Here is a 20,196-nt window from a genome sequence, read left to right as displayed (position 1 = left end):
TGGAGACAAGAGTATAATGGATGTCCCTTGACCAGGCTGGCTTCAAACCACAATCCTTAGATATCAGACTTTTGATTAGTTAGGGTTACAGATGTAGACACTGGTGAGGGCGTGAAGTCTTTTTGGCCAGTCAGTCCTGGGGCTTGAACCCAGGGCCTAAGTTTTACCAAGGTTAGCACTTTACCAGTTGAGCAACACCACTATTTCTGGCCTTTTCTGCGTTATGTGGTACCAAGGAATTGAACGCAGGGCTTTGTGTATGCTAGGCAAGTACAATACCACTAGAACACACTCCTGGCCCTGAAGTCATTTTTCAAAGAACCCTAACTCACTGCTTGAAATATGGATTGCAGATGTAAGTAACTGAGAATCCATAGTTTTTAAAGTTAAAATTCTAAGTACACAGGGTGCTTTATGATCTTGGTTCTAGAGGCAAATTAAGTTTCATCTTCAACCACATTACAATATGTTCTCTACTGAGCAAAGATTTATACAAATGACTCAGTTGTCATGCTCCAAACAGCACAGGAATACTTCCTGATGATACAGATCTCCCATCAAATCCAATTTGCTGGCTGCAGGCATATACACCTCTATATACTAGTTATTCTTACACATCTCATTTACAATGTTTGTAATTTCCTCTACCATTGACTGTAATAAGCCCTTTAAGATGGAAAATGTTTTCAAGTATTATTGTGAAGAAAATAAAAATAACACTTAAAGCAAGATAAAACAATTATTCTTATAAACTTGTAATATAATACCTATGAATTACTTAACGCCAGAAGTTTTTTATAGTTAATTCCACATATTTATCCAGTCCTAATTGTTTTCTACAACTTTAGCATTGGCTATGTGGAATTTAGTGTAATTTTCCCAAATAATTTCAACATGTATTTCTGCAAGTTTTCTGATTGAAGAAAAATTAAAGCATGCAAGTATCTGAAACAGTAAAGTAGTTTCTTTTGATGTCAGACTTAACTGGGGAACTGCAAATAGTATAAACAAAGAGGCAAAAAAAACCCACACTTTTTTTTTTTTAAATCAGTATTATATTTCCGAAGTGTCTTTACTCAGAATAAGCCAATAGTTTTTAAACTACAGCATTTCTGGCATGTAACTTATAAGCAAGCAGTTTAATGGTGGAATGTGAATTTATGGGCTTATACAGAAAACAAAGCAAGCACTTTTGGGGTATTTATGAATGACTCCTTTCCCAAATTATCAACATGGAAACCAACCATTCCATCCAAATAGGAAGGAAGGTGACATCCTAGCTCAAGAAATGGTTGCATATAAAATGAGGGACTAATGAAGGATTTATTTGAAGACAACTAGCTTTTAAAACACTGTGCCAGGAGTGTAGCCTAGCATGCACGAAGCCCTGGGTTCTATTCCTTGGCACCACATACACAAAAAAGGCTGGAAGTGGCGCTGTGGCTCAAGTGGCAGAATGCTAGCCTTGAGAAAGCCCAAGGACAGTACCCTGGCCTGAGTTCAAGCTCCAGGACTTGGCGGGGAGGGGGGGGGGGGATGGAAGAGAAAAAAAAAACCCAAACACAAAACCCAACAACGCTATGTGGGTAAAACTGGTTAACCTTTGGGTTAAGAATATACAATTGATGCTGGGCACCAGTGATTCATACCAGTAATCCTAGCTGTTCAACAGTACTCAATGTACTCTGCAGAGTATATTATGAAAGCCAGTCAAGGCAGGAAAAACCTATGCAGAGACTCTGATCTCCAATTAACCAACCAAAAAAGAAGTAATCGAGCAGTGGCCTTGAGCTTTAAAAAAGCTCAGGGACAGCATCCAGGCCCTGTACACACATATGAACTACTGAGTTAAGGGAAGCAGCAGCACCTTCAAAATAGAAAAAATTAAAACTGCAAAAAGTTTGCTAGAGGAAACAAAAACATGTGTAAAAATCTGGCATTAGTTATGGCGACCCAGTATTAGTTATGGTAACCCAGTATTATTTCAAGTTTTAAACTTAGTATTTGCCCTTTGTCATAATTTGTCTCCATCTAATCTTTAGTTTTGACATTTCACAAACACAAATCACCGGTCATAATTAATTTCTCCTACACAAAACTTCATTAATGTTATATATTTCTCACTGGAATATTTAATTACCTACATCCCAACTTCAATTTCCCTCAAGATCGACAGAGATGTTCATTCACATTCTTAGTGCCAGTCATAGAGCAAATGTTTTTAATTTTTATCAACATGTATGAACAAGAACCTGTTTAATAAATACTTGTTTACCCATCTATACCAGGCCTAACCCTTTCAAAGCCATTTTCTTTTAGAATTTTTAACATCTACTTAATGACCATTTTCTACCTAATGCATTACTAGTTTTCTGTAAGGTACACATGAAATTTAAGCTTAGAAACCCTAAAATGCCTTCTAATTAAAACAAAACAAAAAAGTATTTGTGCAAGATATAGTCTTACCCCAGGATGTTTTAGTGCGCTCTAATTCTCTGAAATTCTTAGATGGTATCCATAATTCTGAATATTCAATTATCCAGCATATAGTTTCTTATCTACCCAGGATAGAAAGGAATTTTGCTATATTCAAAATATCACTTTCTGCCTAAATATATTCAAATTTTGTATAAAACAAGTTTGGTAAAGTTTTAACTATCAAAATAATACAATTAAGCTATATTCTTGGCAGTTAATGGAATAATTGTTTGACTAACAATTTATGGTAGAATTAGAGCCAGCATATTGTCTCTATAAGCAAGAAAAAAAAATTCAATGGCTTTTTTACACTGTTATAAAGGAAAACTGGACCAAGGCAAATAGGTAAGTCCAGAGATGTTATTTTCTACAACTGAACGCAGGGACAAACACGTAAGGTACAAGTAACAAGTGATTGATGCATTATATTGTTTCTTTCAAAGTAGTACAACTATGGCACATCTACAAAAATTATCTACACAGTAAAATAAGCTTACAGATAAAAATATAGGATCAGATTAATGCTGGATTTCTAAAAACAAAATGTAAAAAACAAACGAACTTAATACTTACAGGTCCCATAATTGTGGCTTGCCAGTGAAACACTAGAAAAAAGAAAAACCGTTCTTAAAAACACTTCTTGGCATCTCAAAATGCACAACATTTTTTACGAAGTTATCATAAAAATCAACTTGAAAAAGATACTTACTATCATCCCCAACTGGACCTGCAGAACATTGTGCTGGAGGGTCACGGGCCAAATCACTAAGTTCCTACAACCAAAAGAAAACGATATGTGATATTGTTTAAATCGCAAAGAAGTAAGAAAGCCAACTGTTTCCAGATGTTTTTATTCTATTCTTTAAAGAACATACCAACCATTTACACTTACTCTGTGCTATAAAATTTTCTAAGATAACTGTCTAACTAAACATACTGGTCGTATGTTTAACTGATACATATGAGACAATCACCTTGGCTGGAGTTCAAAGAAGTTTATATATACACGGATATTAAAACCTTATGTAAGCAAAAATTCATGCTTTGAACCGCAATCCTCAGATCACAGTCTTTTGAGTAGCTAGGATTACAGGTGTGAGCCACTGGCACCCAGCAACATTCTTTTTTTTTTTTTTTTCTTAAAATCTGAACTTGAAAAGAGTCTATCCATAGAAAGATAGTCTGTTCTTAGCAAATCATTCAACATATCTCCAATACAGGTATGTAACTCAACCTTTCTGTGCCTTATGGTAGCCTCAAGTAAAAAACAAGCAAGAACACAAAAGGCCTTGACTTCAAACCTCAGTACTGACACATTTATCCACACAAAAATGTTATTCTTACTAGGTTTCCTAACAATTTAAAATAATGGAGCTCTGTGTTACCAATCATTCAATTATCTTCTTAAAACTTAAAAATAAACCATTTACCCTAGTGCTTTGTACATTTGCAACTCAAAAAAATTTGTTTCTGTCTACGGCTTAAGTTAGACCCACAATTTTTTTTTTAAATGTCAACATGGGAAAAAAAAAATCAAGGGTGATGACTGGGAACAACAGAAACAGAACATCAGAGCTGACTGCAATCATACACAAAACACCAATTACTAAAAGGAAAAGGAAAAGGAAGTGTAGAGAATATACACCACTTCCAAAGGAATGTTTGGATGGTGTCTATCTTGCCCAAATTGTTCTTGAATGTTCAGTCCTCCTGCCTCAGCCTCCTGAGTGTAGTTGGGATTACAGCAAGTGTCATGCCTTGAGGGCCTGGGCACTCACTGTCCCTGAACTTTTGTTCATGGCTAACGTTCAACCATATGAGCCACAGTGTCACTTCCTCTTTTTCTTCTTATCTGGTACTGAGGAATCAAACCCAGGGCTTTATACATGCTAGGCAAGCACTCTACCACTAAGCCACATTTCCAGACCTAAACTCCTAATGTAAAGATACGAGCTGGGAGCTTGGCCTAGTGGTAGAGTGCTTACCCAGTATGCGGTAATACCCGGGTTGGATTCCTGGGTACTACACACATAATAGCCAGAAGTGGTGTGGTGGCTCAAGTGCTAGAGCACTAACAACCTTGAGGGAAAGCCCAAGGACAGTGCTCAGGCCCTGAGTTCAGTCCCTAGGACTGGCAAAAAAAGGATGCAATGAAGAGTAATCCTGCCTCAAGGCAATCTACCAGTGGTATCAGTACCAAAGCATATTAAAATTCCCTTTTAGGGCTGGAAGTTTGGCCTATTGATAGAGTGCTTGCCCAGTATGCATGAAGACCCGGGTTTTATTCCTCAGTACCACATGTATAGAGAAAAAAATCAGAAGTGGTGCTATGGCTCAAGTAGTAAAGCTCTAGCCTTAAAGACCAAGGACAGTGGTCAGGCCCTAAGCTCAAGGCCCAGGACTGGCAAAAAATAAGTAACATTCCTTTTCATTAAATTTACTGTAACAGAAATTTAACTAGAAGTATAAGGAAATAAACCTTGAAACAAGTTATATTTGTTGCCTTAACCCTGATCTTTCCTTTTCATTGTAAAGTCCAAAATAAAAAGTCAAAATATTCAGAAGACATCCTACATACAAGTATGCAGAGAATCAATTCTTAAATTCAGAATAATCCTACCAATGCAGAATTTCCTAGCACTAAAAAACATAAGAAATCAACAAGATATTATGATAATAAATTCTTTCTAGATTAGAAACACTATTACTCAAGCGTTCTAGAAATTAGGTGCTTTTCAGTTTTTAAATATGACTGACTATCATGAAATCATCTTCATATCCAGCTGTGATTTTTTGAAATCTATGATGTACATGAACAAGAAAAATTCCAGCCCCCATGTATGGGGACTTTGTTTTTGCCAGTTCTGGGGCTTGAACTCAGGCCTAGGCACTGTCCTTAGAGCTTTTTCAATGCTAGCACTCTACCAGTTAAGCCACAGCACCACTTCTGACCTTTTATTTCTGTGTATGTGGTACCAAGGAATTGAACCCAGGGTTTGCTGCATGCTAGGGAAGCACTCTACCAGTAGTCCATGCCCCTGGCTCCCCATGCCTTTTAATCATGTATAAGCACTGTTTCAGAAACCAAATCTTTCTCTTCTTATGTAGTATATCCAGAGTATGAGCAAACAAAAAGGCAGTTAGGAAGAAACTATAAAAAGACAGAATTACTGAATCACTGTAGATGTTCTTCAGAGTATTTTTAAAAGTAAACCATTTATTTTACTTATGGAGCCACTTTAACTCTTACTCCAACTTTGTGAAATCTTTCCTAGACTTTAGTAAGTCAAGTATTGGAGTGACCAGAGTGACCTAAACTGGAAAAGACCTTATTAAGCTACCATCTACAACTATGCAAAGTTGTCTAAATCAAAGCAGGAGGATTCACTTCCATTTTCAGAGCCATTTGGATGTTTAATCAGAGCTGTTGGCAAGCAATGTGCCCTAAAATTGCACGGGTGAAGCCAAAGTGAGAGCACATTAAGCACAAGGTTAACAGAACTTAGCTTATGTATATACAATTGCAATTCCTCAGATTGTAGGGACTGGTACCTTATACTTCCAGGCTACTTTCCTTTTGCTTCTTATATCCTAGTTTACTTACTGCCCAGCTCCTAAAATTCAATCACTGTACCGGATCGTACATGAACAGCACAAGTGACACCTAGTACTCTTTGTCAAGCATATAGGCTGATGGCTCATGTCCTTAATTGTAGCTACTCAGGAGGCTGACACTGAGGATTGTAGTTCAAAGCCAGCCTCTGCAGAAAAAAAAATCCATAACCATTTATCTCCAATTAACATGCAAAAAGAAAGAACAGAACTCTACTCAAGTAGTAAAGTTCCACACAACATTAAGTGAAAAAGCAAAGCCAGGGTAAGAGCTCTAAGAGTTCAAGCCCCAGAACCAGGAGGAACAAAAGGATGCAGATTTGATCTTACTAAAACAATGTAACTTTTGATAATCCAAAGTAAAATTTCAAATCACACCAGGGAGAACAAGATGTCATGCATACAAGAAAATGAATTTAAGTGGGACAGTGGCTCAAAGGGTAAGGCAGTAACTTTGAGCTGAAGAGCTCAGGGACAATTCCCAGGCCCCACAACTGAAGGAAAGAAAAAAAAAAAAAAAGCTTAGAAAAAAAAGGCAAAGAAACTGAGCTTAAAAGAAAAGGCACTTTTGAAAAAGCATGATAAATCCTGAAACATTAACTAGCTGCCAACTTTGGGTTTTAAAAGTCTGAGGTGGCCTTTCTAGAGATAAAACAAGTTATTTGCAAGAGGGGAAAAAGATAAGCATTAAAGGAACACAGGAGATGTGAAAAGAACATAGGTTGTAAACATTTTAAATAGTAGAGTTTAGTATGCTATATATAGAATACAAGTAAAGACAAAACTAGAAAGGGTAATTAGGATTCATCTTGTAAGAGCCTTGAATATTTTGTTGGATACTACTCTTAAGACAATACAAAGTACTTAATGCTTTTTGTCTGTGTGCTAGTCCAGAGTCCTGAACTTTTTGATCAAGATTCCCACTCTACCACTTCAGCCACAGTTCCATTTCCAGCTTTTGGTATTTAACTAGAGATAAGAGTGTCATGGACTTTCCTTTCTGGGCTGGCTCTGAATCATGATCCTCAATCTCAACCTCTTAAAAGTCGCTAGGAGTACAGGCAGAGCCACTGGTACCAGGTTATAATAAAACATTTTTACATTTTAAAAGGGTGAGGCAGAAGATAGTGCAGGAAAGACAATAGTGAGACCTTGTCTCAAAAACAAGCACAAAGACATGGTGGCTGGGGTTGGCTTATGCCTGTAATCCTAGCTACTCTTGAGGTTAAGATTTGAAGCCAAAAAAGTCCAAGAGACTTGGACTTTTAGTAGCTAATCTCTGATTAACCACTAAAACGTTGTAGGTAGAGCTGTTGGCCCAGGTGTGATAGAGACTATGCTAAGGCTCCAAGTTCAAGCCCCAATACTGGCACAAAGAAACAACTAAAAAATCAAATTGTGAACAATGATCTGTTGCACTGTTAATGAAAACTATTTGGTGGGTTTAGATGTTTTTCCAGGGAAGCATCTACCTAAGATTTCCAAAAATTATACTGGCCACAGGTTTCACCTTATAAATCAAAATAACTTTAAAGTCTAAAATTTTGCAGGCATAGGGGAAAAAAATTATCATTTGAAGCAAAAATGCTCGTAACTTCCAGAGAAGAGTGGAAAGGATACAGACACTGTATTTCTGACTGCCTAACCCTCCAAGGGGAACAGAATTTATTCAAATAGTTTCTTGGTCAATGAAGACCACAGACAAGAGGGGAATGGGTAAAAAACATTCTAGGAGCTGAGAGCAAAACTTGAGTTGGGAGATGGATTCTCTCTTTGTAGGGTGTGGGGCTTGAACTCTGGGCCTGGGCGCTGTCCCTGACCTCTTTAGTTCAAGGCTAGCACTCTACCATTTGAGCCATAGCACCACTTCCAGTTTTCTGGTGGTTAATATGGACTTTTATGCCTGGGCTGTCCTTGAACCATGCTCCCAAGATCTCAAGCCTCCTGAGTAGCTAGAATTACAGGCATGAGCTACCAGTACCTGGCTTTTTCTTTTTTGTCAGTCCTGGAGCTTGAGCTCGGGGCCTGGGCACTGTCCTTGGAAAATGTTTGCTCAAAGTTATCACTCTGCTACTAGAACCTCAGCACTACTTCTGTTTTTTTCTGTGTATGTGAATCCAAGGTATGGAACTCAGGGTTTAATGCATGCTAGGTGAGCACTCTATCACTAGGCCATGCTCCTGGCCTTTTATTGTTCTCTTCAATAATTTTTCTCCTTAAGTCCAAGGACAGTGCTCAGGCCCTGAGCTCAAGCCTAGGACTGGCAAAAAAAAATAATAATAATTTTTCTCCTTTCCATATGTCCTTCTCTCAACACTTCTGAAATTTCCTGTACAATTCAAATGTGAAAATCTTGTCCTTCGATGAATTTTTTTCCCTTTAGAAATAAAAAAGATCACTGGGCGCTGGTGACTCATGCCTGTTATCCTAGCTCAGATCTCATGAGGCTGAGATCTGAGAATCAAGGTTTGAAGCCAGCCAGAAAGTCCCGGTGAGATTCATCTCCAACTAAGCACCAGGAAATGTGAAGTTATGTGATGTCTCAACCTAGTCAAGTGTTAAGTCTTAAGCAAAAGGAATCCAGGGATACCAGCCAGTCCCAAGACTGACAAAAAAATAACTAAGGTTTATAAGAAATGAAGATCACCACTTTTCCTCTTCTTATTCTAAAGTGAGATATTCAAAGCTCTCCTATAGTCTAGCTCAGGTAAAAAGCACAACCGATCACATATACCCGAATTAGCTACCTAGTTTCAAAAGACTGCAGGGAAACATGGCAAAAACCATCACTCGTTTCAGACTTGTTTACCAATTAAATAAAACTCTTAACAGGCAATCACAACCAATACATACAGCTTATGCTATAAGTAGAGGACTGAAATAGTACCATTTTTTATTCTGAAAACATGTTTTTAGGGATCTTTCTCAATCACTGAGATACAGGACCTCTGACAGAAAACCACAAAATGGCTGACACTTCAGCCAACTCAAGTTATACCAAAGTTGAAGCATGCTTTTTTCTCTATTCTCACGTATGAGTAAATAGTGTTAACAGTGCAGTGACTGCAACAGTAATCTACAAGAACAGTAATAGCAAAGGATGATACCCAGGAAAAGTCCTGAGAAATGATCCATTCTTTCAAAGAACTTAGCAACTAAAATATAAGATTTACAAACAATAAAAGCAGCCATGTTAGATGAGCCTTTTGGTAGATTCAGTGACTCAAGAATTCCTGAAATTCCAACAACTTTCTTTTAAATGACAAACGCTACTTGTGAACTAGCTCAACACAATGGAAAAAGCAAGCCAGAGGACTCAGCTCACACCAGTAATCCTAGCTACCCATTAGATTGACATCTGAGGATAGTCTGAAGCCAGTAGGGGAACAAAAGTCCATGGAGACTCATCTCTCCAACTCAAGTCAGGAGTAGAGGTGTGGTTCACATGGTAGAGTGGTAGCCTTGAATAGAAAAAGTTCTGGGACAGAATCCAGGTCCTGAATAAAAGTTCCACCACAGGAATTATGTCAACACAAATATGAAGCAGGAGCAAATAGCAGTACCAAGTATTATCCATCCGATTACTAAACTCCTAACCCTACAGCCTACTTAAGCTTATTGATTTCTGTCATTACCCTACAAAAGTTAGTCAAAATTTAACTGTTATAAAGGACTTGTTCATGATTATACCCCTAAATACAGTAATTACTGCCATATTCCATGTTCTTCTTATTTCTGCATCTACACTGTACTCCAAATGACAAAATATATGTCCGATCAGCAATTTTTTTTTTTTCCATTTCTGGAAGCTAATTTTGTAAGTTCATTTGTTCCATTACTAAATTTGGCAAGATTTTTTAAGAACTAAATCAGTACTGTAAGGCTGCTTTTGCCTCAAACCTATTCTATATATTCTACTTTAGGGATATATGAAGGCTTGTAAGTCCTTAAAGAATCATACTCAGCTGTATACTAAAAGCAGACAATAACTGCTCAATTCCATGTTTAGTCTATATGTAACCTTAATTTTTTTTTTGCCAGTCCCCAGGGCTTGAACTCAGGGCCTGAGCACTGTCCTTGGGCTTTCTCAAGGTTAGGGCTCTCCCAAGAGTCACAGTACCACTTCTGGCTTTTTCTATGTATGTAGAGTATGTATGTACTGAGGAATCAAACCCGTGTCTTCGTGTATGCAGGTAACTCTACCACTAGGTGAAATTCCCGCCTACCTGTCTTTCGATTTTTCTTCCTCATATAAATTTCTTACAAGTTATTTCAGGAAGACACTTGGAAAAACATTGAACAATTTCACAGAATTGTAGATTAGAAGATTATCTTGAAGAATTAAATTTCTTGAGAAATCCTGAAGGACTCTTAAGACATAGAGTACAGAACCTACGTGTTAAATCCTTAAGAGTCCTATGTACTCTATGTCTTATTACATCATTGACAAAGCATTAACTTCCTGTTTAGTTCTAATTATAGGTGAGACATGTTTGTTCATTAGCAAGTTACTAAGCATGGCTTGAATGAATAATACTATAATTTTCTTTCTTTAGATCACCCTTGAGGGTTAAGTCACTTAAAAGATTATTCAATCTGGGTATGGTAGGGCCCCAGTAAAGCAGGAATACTGCTTCAATTCTTGAGTACTAACATTTATACACAAAATAAAATGAAACAAAACTGTTTTGGGGAAGATTATCTGAACGGGCCAAAGTCAAATTTAGGTTTAGGGGCCGGGAGTTTGGCCTAGTGGTTAAAGTGCTTGCCTAGCATGCATGAAGACCCGGGTTCGATTCCTTGGTACCACATACATAGAAAAAAGCCAGAAGTGGAGCTGAGGCTCAAGTGGTAGAGCTCTAGCCTTGAGAAAGTCCAAGGACAGTGCTCAGGCCCTGAGCTCAAGCCCACGACTGGCAAAAAAAAAAAGAAAAAAAAATTTAGGTTTAGCTTTAATCCATAAATGCAAATAAAGGATTTCACTATAGAAACAGAAACTAACACTTTAGTTAAGAACAAAAACAAAAACCAAAAAATAAAAAAACAAGTCTTTTTAAACCATGTATAAAAAATACTCCAAGGTAGGTACCAGTGTTCATGCCTCACTAAATCAGGAGACAAAGATCAGAATAGTTCTTAGGTCCTGAGTTCAAGCTCTAGAATGAGCACGATCCATATAGTTAAAAAAAAATGTGTAGCCAGACATGGTGGCTCACACCTGTAATCCTAGCTACTCAGGGGGCTGAGATCTGAGTAGCATGGTTCAAAGGCAGCCTGGGCACTTAAGAACATGAGATTCCAATTAATCAACAAAAGAGCTGTGGCTCAGGGAGAGGGTCGTAGCCTTGAGCCCCAGGACCCACCCCCCCACCAAAAGACTAGTGGTAGAGTGCAAGACTATGACTATTCAGCATCAAATTATAAACATGAAATCGCAAGTTATATAAAGTCTTAGTAATGAGTAAACTAGATATCAATGTCAATAGTCCTTTTAATTTCTTGTATTTCTTAAGACATTCTTGAATGCTAAGTTACACAAAATGACAAACATCCATTTAATCTATATGCTTGTTTTCTCCACTGAAAGCATATTCTCCTGGGTAATGAGTCATTAAAAAAATCTCTTGGGAATACAACACTGATACTATAATCCAAGTATTGATTAAATACCCATAAAGTATCTTAACCAGAGCCATCAAAATCACCTGGACAACATTTAAAAATCCGACTGTTTCCAAAGAAAATGAATTAAGTCTAGGATCTCACCTGTTTTCTTTAAAAGCTCTGAACATTCTGAAATAAAGTGTAATATGTCAAAACTTACCTATACAAGACAGTCTGTTCATACATACACTAATAAAATTTTAAAAACCAAACAAAAGCCAATCTACGATGGGGAAAACAAATATAAGCCACTGGTCTTGGTGTTAGGAACCCAGTTTTACTTGGTATGTTAGTACTGGGGGCTTGAACAAGAGGACTTCCAGCTCTTGGCTGGTTTTAACGTTGGTACTTCATCAGGTGAGTCAGTCCACCGTTTCCAGCTTTTTGATGGTTAATTGGAGTTAAATTTTCATGGACTAGCTTCAAACCCCGATCATCAGATCTCAGCTTCCTGAGTAACTAGGATTATAGGTGTGGGCCACTAGCACTAGGTTCCACATGTTCTTAACAAAACATATTTGGAGAATCTTTTTAAAACTGATTTATCTTGGGTAACAAGAAGCAGCTGAACCTAGGAATTGAAGAAAGCTTGAAAAGACAAAGTCATTTTTCCTAGGGTTAGAACACTGACCTTCCTATGTGTGAGTTACTAAAACTAGAATACAGCAGATAGATGACCATGGTGAAAAGAGTAATATCAGGTCACCTTGCATCAAAAATTGAGGTCATTTTATGATCAGCATCCTTGCCACACACACAATCAACATACAAAATAAATTAGCTATAATCAAAGCCTCACACAAACACACACACAAAACCCTACACTTAACATGTGTCAGTTTAAGGGCTCGAGAGTTTATTTTTTTCACTTAAGATACCCTCTTTTCTACCACTTAACTAGCACAAGGGAGTTTCTAGCCCTTAAAGGAGACTATCCAAACATGTTCTTAGGCCACAAAACACCTAAAACTTAAAAATAAAACTTCCACTTACTTAAATATGAAGTGTCTCCATGAACACTCAAAAGTACTTAGACACAATGTTTGGTACCACAAGCCAATGGTTTAGCTATGGTCACTGGCAAGTAACATCTACAAAAGGAATTTTAAATGACAAAAAGCTAGTCATATGAAAATGTAGTAATTAAGAGATTTTGGAGTCAGATGGTCTGGGTTCTAATCCCAACTGCCACAACATTAATCTGAAAGATTTTTTTCCCTTAAATTTTCTGTGCCTTAGATTTTTTTGTCAAAACAGAAACACGGACTTTGTATTTACTTCTTAATCTGTTTTAAGGTGAAAATGATTACAATGTTATCTTGAATAGTTCTAGTACACTGTCAAACACTGAAACCACCAGCTACTCTGTCAGGCTTGATTTCAGTTAAGATTTAATGGGAATTTTCTACAAAAATCTCCCAAAACATGGGTAAAATCTATTTTCATAATGTTTTAACAACATGCTAATCTTATCTATAGCTACCCAAACACTAATCAGTTTGGAATTTAACCTTTTTGATTTTTGGAGGAGGGGGGAAAAAGTCAGTCACTGGGGTCCTGGGTGCTTTTTGCTCAAGGCATGCATTCTACCACTTATACCTCTGGTTTTTTAATGGTTAATTGGAGATTCTTACATAGACTTCCCTGCCTGGGCTGGATTTGCCTTACTGGGACAGCTCTTGTCTAATTTTTTTTTTTTTAACAGTCCCACTTAAATCCCCAAACTAGCCCCCCAAATACAACAAAAGATAAGTAGCAAGGTTGGCTGGTGTAGAAAGTAGTAAAACAGTCACCTCCTGTAAACTGAAAAGATTAAAAAAAAAAAAAATCCAACCTCTTGATCAAATAAATCATTATGGGGTTAAAATTCCACAAAGCATTTCAATACAGATACTCCCTTGTGGCATCAGAAAATTCCAGAACACACAAAATCATACACCACTAACTTATTTTTAGAGAAAGGGTAACAACAACAACAACAACAAAAAAAAAAAAACCCTGATTTTAACCTTGACTACTCCACTGGAAGCCAAAGTTCTTTGGTAAGAAACACTATTGGCTTTTTGAATACTACACTTAAGGTTTTTAAAATGTCATCACTAGGATCCTGTTCAAAGCCACACACCCATTAGTTTTTCAAAGAAAAAAATCTTCAAACTTACAGGATTTGTTTCCACTGCTACTACCCAAATGTCTAAAATAATGCCTAGGATACTTAGGTTCACAACTGTATTGTTCTTATGTAACAAGTATCTTAAGAAGGCCTATGGATAAACTTGCTCAGAAAAATCTAACTGAAGCATTTTTTGCTCCAATGTTCACACCCTTTAGCCATTATTGCCTCTCTACAGCTTTTAAATCATTAAAGTGATGTCATTGCAGCTGAGTATCACCTGTAAAAGAAGAAGAAATCAGTGAGACCTTCCTAGTGTTTTGGTCTACATACATAAGATTATTTAATACCGGCCAGAAATAATTTCCATAAAAAAAGGGTTTGGAATTGTATTCAATGTACACCGTGCTAAGTATGTCAGAAAATACAACATGATGGTCAGAGTAGTTTAAAAATAAGTCTTTTAAGTTTCAAATCCTGTTTTTCTGCCTATGCTTTGCTTTATCAAAACTAAAGACAAGTTAGTATTCTTCCTAAATCTACATCGCCAAGTCACAGATGCTCTAAAACATTCATATTTGTCCTAAAATCGCCATATATTTAAATCTTTGTCTTTCATAAAACACATTTGGCTGGTTAAAAACTTTAGTTACACTCAACGAATAACCAAAATTAGAAAGCATCAGGTCTATCCTACAGAACTCATTTCAAAAAGTATCCTATTGAGCTAGTTTCTAATCTACACCCTTCCCTGTCTAGTATTTTCTAGAAAGGCTGAACTTATTTCATGACATTTTTTTCAACTTAGCTGTAAATACTCCACCCTTCTGGATTGTGCAAGAACCAAATACACAACACATACACAAGTTTAAAAAAAAAGATACAGTTTTGAGATTTTTCAATTTGGAAGTCTTGAGAGCATAGGGCCCTAGAGCCGTGTTAAGATCGGATATAAAGTTAACACTGAACAAGGAACATTACACTTTATTAGGAAAGCAGATGCCGGAAAGAGCCTGAACCAGTTGAAGCAGCCGCCATCTTAAAATGCGGGAGAGAAGTTAGAGCAAGAAAATGAGACGAAACCACCGGAGGTGGAGATTCCGCTCACACCCAGCTTTGAAAAATCCTGGTCTTTTAACAACTTGAGATCGATAATTTACTATCAAACCATATTTAAGTCACGAGACAATTATCCTTGAGAGTGTTATTAAATACGCCTAGGCAAAAATACACACCTAGCCTTCACTTACTGCCATCCTACCCTTCCTCCCCAGCCAAAAAGAAAAGTGGTGCTTCCAGAAGCATTTACTTCCGTTCCCAGTGCCTCCGATAAACAGCTTCGGGTGAAAGCTGCAACTACAAAACATCCAAGTGGCAACATTGTGTCTGTCACTCCACCACCTCCCCACTTATTCCGAAGTAACCAGCCCGAACGCATCAAGTTTCTGAGTACTGACTCACTATCCTTTAGAGGCCAGAGGCAGCGACTCCTGCTAAGCCCCCAGACCCCATTTTTCCATCTCCTGACCCACGGCCTTGATCTTACACTAAAATATAAACTACGAAAAGGGAGCTCCATGACATTTACCAAGACTGTCTCTCCACAATTCCCCAAACCAGATGAAATCTTCTTTAAACAGAAAATCGAGGCACCTCAATTGATTCTTTTATCCACAATCTGCAGCAATTCCAACTGAAACACTCAAGTTAACACCTTCCTTGCCATAAAGATCCTGCCCAACTTTAAAATCCCATTTCATAAAGCTCACCCGGTGTTCACAATCTCCCTACGGACGACGTGATCACGGAGAGGTATTTTCACAATTTCACTTCTCTCCCACGCCCCTCCAATTCCTTTCGGCCCCAGCAATTTACCTTATTAATCCGTTTCAGCGCCATAGTCTGTGCTTTTCGCCTGGCTCCTCACTATCTCGGTGTGTCCTCAAAGGGTCCGGCCAAAACTTGATTATCCAGGAGGCTGGAGAAGGACTGTATCTTCGTCTCACCTCACACCGGCTCTGCCAGACACAGGCGCCTTTTGCAAAAACGGATCAGATCAGCCACTCGCAACGGGCACCGGAGACCCCTGCTGAATCCAAGTCCCTTAAAACGATCGGTTTCTGGGGTGGGTGGGCTGGCAGAGCCGCCAACACCCTCTTAAGGCCGTGCTTCGCGCAAAGTAGGGGCGAGGGTGACGCGCAAGAGCGGACGGACGGGGTGGCCTACAAGTTTTAACTTCCCGGCTTCTGGGAGGGAGGGAGGAAAGAAGGGAAGAAGGGAAGAAGGGAAGAAGGGAAGAAGGGAAGAAGGAAGGAAGGAAGGAAGGAAGGAAGGAAGGAAGGAAGGAAGGAAGGAAGGAAGGAAGGAAGGAAGGAAGGAAAGAGCCGGGTGGGAGAGGCAGAGGCGTCGGGAAAGAAAGGGGTGGGTGCGGGGCCGGGGCCCGGCAGAGGAGGAGCCGGGCCTAGTCGGCGCTAGGCCGGCGTCACCCGGGCAAAGAAAGGCAGGGGGAGGGGGAGTCTGCCGGGCCGCTGTCGGCTTCCGCTCCCAGCCCCGGCCGGGAGGGAGGACGCGGAGGAGGAAGAGACTCCCAGGGTGCCGCCGTCCCCGCAGCTGGGGCGATTCGGGGTCGCCCAGCCGCCACCGTACACTCCGCCTTCCAGCGCGCTCCCGCGCGGCCGGCCGGCCGGCCCCGACCCCCGCCGCCGCCGCCGCCGCCGCCACGCGCCCGGCGGCCCCGGCAGGTCCGGCGCCGGCGCGAGGACGCGCCCATGCCCCCTCCCCGAGAGCGGGGCGGCCCGGCGGCTCGCGACTTCACGCCCTACCCCACCCAGCCCAGCGGGCTGGCCCCGCGGCCCCGGGCCTCCGGCCCGTCCTCCCTTCCTCCCCTCGCCGTCCACACCCACGCGTACAGAGGGGCCGGGGCCTCCCCGGAGCAGCGGCCTCGGCCTCCTCCCCGCGCGGCAGCTGGTGCCTCCCCGGCCCGAAGGGGCTCACGCGCACGACACAGCCACAAGATGTCCGCTCTGACGGAACTACTGCCAGCTGCCACGCTCCGCCCCTCCCCCCGGCCTCCTCACCGCCCGGATCCGTCCGCCAACGCCGCGCCGCGCGCAGGCGGCTCCACGGCGGAAGGGGGACGGTTTGCTTCCCACGTCCCGGCCGGGCGGAGTCTCTGCCACCACCCCCCCTGTTCCTTTTCTCCTTCTCCTTCTCGGAACAGCACCTTCTCACTAAACACTTCCGAGGTTGGACTAGAAGGGCGGGGGACGGAGGCGGGTTATGGGATGAGGAGGGGGAGGGTAAGCCAGCGGCGGAAACCCTTAGGCCCAGAGAAGCATCGAGAACCGGAAGGAGACCGTGGGAAGAAGGTAATGGAAGAGCGGCAGCTGCGCGGTGGAGAGCCCCACGCCCCTCCCAATAGCGTGCCCCCCCCCAAGGTCCTCACTTGGTGTCGAGGCGAATCTCGCGAGAACCTCGTGGCCGGCTAACCGGAGCTGTAGCTCTGCAGTGACTTTAAGTCCCAAGTTTTGTGCTCTCTTCCTGGCCGGGGTCCGCCCACAACCCCGCAGACTCTCGCGAGACGCCCCGGGACGCCGGCTCGCACGGGGCGTGCCGCCGCGGTGGACGCGCCGCCCCAGGAGGCCTATGCGGAGGGGGGGAGGGGGAATGGAATGCCTCCCACTGGTCCGGGCGCGCGCCGACGCAGCCGTCACTCAGCCAGCCAGCCGGGAGTGCGCCGGGAGCCGCGGAGGGCTGGTGACGGAGTGCCGTCGGTCGGGGACGAGCCGGGGTTTGAGGTGAACCGCATTGGCCACAAGTTTTAGGTGGACGCGGGCTGGCCCGGGAGGACGGGAACGGCGAGGCCGGCCCCTCGTCCGCAGAGTCACCTCGGCGGAGGCTCGCGAGCGGGGCGCCCGGGCCGGGCCCTTCGGGTCTGCCCTCGCGGTCGCCGGCCGGAAAGGTTTAGGTGTGCAGCCCGGCGCGGGGCCCTTCCTTCCGGCGCCGGCCCGGGCCCGAACCACCCGGAAGTCAGTGGGGGGTCAGACAGGACTCGGTAGGGAGAGGCCGCGGGGAGGGCGAGGGCGGTTTCTGCCGCTTTCATCCTCCGGGTCGGTGCTCCCAGCAGCTCTGCCGGCCAAAGGGCCCTCAGACCTGAACTCTGAAGAAGGAATGGGGCTTCCCGTGTGGAACCCGTTTCGGGCTGGTGTGTAAGTTTTCTCAAGTGTCTCTACGGAAAGTAAACCTTTCTTAAGAAGAAATCGAAAGCGGCCCCATAGAGTGTCTGTCACCAGCCATTAGGGAAGCATCGCTATTCAAGCCAGGGTTCAGGGGCGTCCTCTGAAGCTTTGAGCCTGGTAAGCCGGAGGAGTAGGCTGAGAAGTTGTTTTCTGTAACCAGAGCCAGAGCCTACGAGTGCTCACCTCATGGTCTACTGGACGCCTCTGCCGCCTTTCTTCTCCCAGAACAATCCATTGTTCTATCTCTTTGCTACCTTATTACAGTAAAAGCCCAGGATTAGGCATTAGGGTGGAGAGAGAAAACCAAATTTAAGTTCTTGCTTAATGCTTCCCATTTGTGATATTGGCCTGGTTATTCATCTCCTGTGATTGTTTCTTCACTAAACTAGATGTAATAATAGTTGTCTTTTCTCACAGTTATGTGGCTTAAATGTCATAATGCGAAAGGACAATGTAGACCACAGTGCTGTATTTAAAAAGTTAAGGTAACTACTAGGACGTTAACTGCGTAAAATAAATTTATAGTAGTAATAGGTATAGGTAGTATTTATAGAAATTAACCATATACCATGTTTTGTGCTTATTAGCTTCTCTGACAAAGAATTAAGGTACAAATAAAGTTCTGTCCCTAAGTGATAACGCTGGTTAGTGGTAGGAGTAGAATTTGAAATCATGAAATTCAAAACATATATTGAATGTTGCATCATAGAATAAGATGTTTCATATTTCTCTAAAATACTGTCTGAATCTAAAATACTCGATTCATTTTTTTCCTCTTATCTTTGTTTTTTCAGAAACCAGGTACAGATCTCACAGAGCTGAAGGGAATTCATAATATCCAGGAAGATACACTGAAAAACAGCTTCAAAGAAACCAAACTTGCATTATCCTAACAAACAAGCTTAGGTATAAAAGAACAAATGGGACACTACTGTGGTACATTAATAGACAAAATTGAGGCTCAACGTTTTTGTACTACAAACCACTTGGGCAGCCTGGTAAAACCATAGACCCTTCTCCCCTCTCAGGATATTATTTTATTCATATACTGAAATTCATTATATATATATGTATATATGGATGTGTATATACCTTCCCACCCCCAGTCCTGGGGCTTTAACTCAGGGCCTGAGCACTGTCCTTGGGCTTTCTCATGCTAGAGCTCTAGAACTTGAGCCACAGCACCACTTCCAACTTTTTTCCCCTATGTATATGGTACTGAGGAATGAACCCAGGTGTTCATACATGCTAGGCAAGCACTCTACCACCAAGCCAGACTTCCCCCCCCCTGAAATTCATTATATTATAGATGAAGACATTGGAAACTTATCAAAATTTTAATTAAAAAATTGTGTTTTGGGCCGGGAGTGTGGCCTAGTGGTAGAGTGCTTGCCTAGCATGCACAAAGACCCAGGTTCAATTCCTTGCTACCACATACTTAGAAAAAGCCAGAAATGGTGCTGAGGCTCAAGTGGTACAGTTCTAGCCTTGAGAAAAATCCAAGGACAGTCCTCAGGCCCTGAGCTCAAGCCCAGGACTGGCAAAAAAAAAAAAAAAAAAAGTGTTTAAAGTACGTATATGCTTTCCTTAACAAAAACTCTAGCAGTTGCTCTGAAGACACAATTTTTGAAATAATTACGAATGATATTGTCAGAGATGGCAAGAATTATGATGTGATATACTATGTGTTTTGTATTGATGATACCATGAGAGGTTTAGCAAATACTAGTTCACTGTCTATATTTATAACTGAAGGAATTTTTATTAGAGATTAGTAAAAGAGCAGATTTCTTTCTTCCCCAGGCCCATACAAAATCCTGATATTATCTGAGTACTCCATGTTTGAGAATCATATTTTCAGTCTGAGATTTTTAACACAGAACTGTAATTGGTGAGATACAGTGACACACAAAAAAATGCAATTACAAACAATATGCTTTCTTCAGAAAGCTACAGATGTATGTAATGTGTTGGCTCAATGGGTTTCCACAATTGGTACACAAATGATTTTTGCTCATTTGTTGATTTTTCTTAGAGTACTTATGAAGGTAAACTACAGAACATTTTTAACTATTGAGAATGATCACAATA

At 41.1% G+C, this 20,196-nt stretch overlaps 2 protein-coding genes across 2 annotated transcripts in view; one reads left to right on the top strand and one right to left on the bottom strand.

The window, feature by feature from the left end:
• Ube2d3 (ubiquitin conjugating enzyme E2 D3) overlaps positions 1 to 16,867 on the bottom strand; it is a 26,750-nt gene extending 9,883 nt beyond the window's left edge. Inside the window, exons 1-4 of the mRNA XM_090356745.1 lie at positions 16,777 to 16,867; positions 15,743 to 15,902; positions 3,188 to 3,251; positions 3,052 to 3,083 (exon numbers count right to left, since the gene is read on the bottom strand). Coding sequence (XP_090212871.1) covers positions 3,052 to 3,083; positions 3,188 to 3,251; positions 15,743 to 15,766 — 120 coding nt within the window. The 5' untranslated portion in view covers positions 15,767 to 15,902; positions 16,777 to 16,867. The remainder of the gene's footprint in view (positions 1 to 3,051; positions 3,084 to 3,187; positions 3,252 to 15,742; positions 15,903 to 16,776) is intronic.
• Positions 16,636 to 20,196, top strand: LOC150047339 (uncharacterized). The gene is made up of 2 exons (XM_090356542.1): positions 16,636 to 17,235; positions 18,900 to 20,196. Exons 1-2 carry the CDS (start codon positions 16,636 to 16,638, stop codon positions 18,996 to 18,998), a joined length of 699 nt encoding a protein of 232 aa, XP_090212668.1. The 3' UTR covers positions 18,999 to 20,196.

Source organism: Megascapheus bottae, chromosome 23 (genome assembly GCF_031878675.1).
Source record: "Megascapheus bottae isolate mThoBot1 chromosome 23, mThoBot2.hap1, whole genome shotgun sequence".
NCBI classification, from domain to species: Eukaryota; Metazoa; Chordata; class Mammalia; order Rodentia; family Geomyidae; genus Megascapheus; species Megascapheus bottae.
Note: the sequence above shows the minus strand (reverse complement) of the source record. Positions and strands in the feature narration are given on the sequence as shown.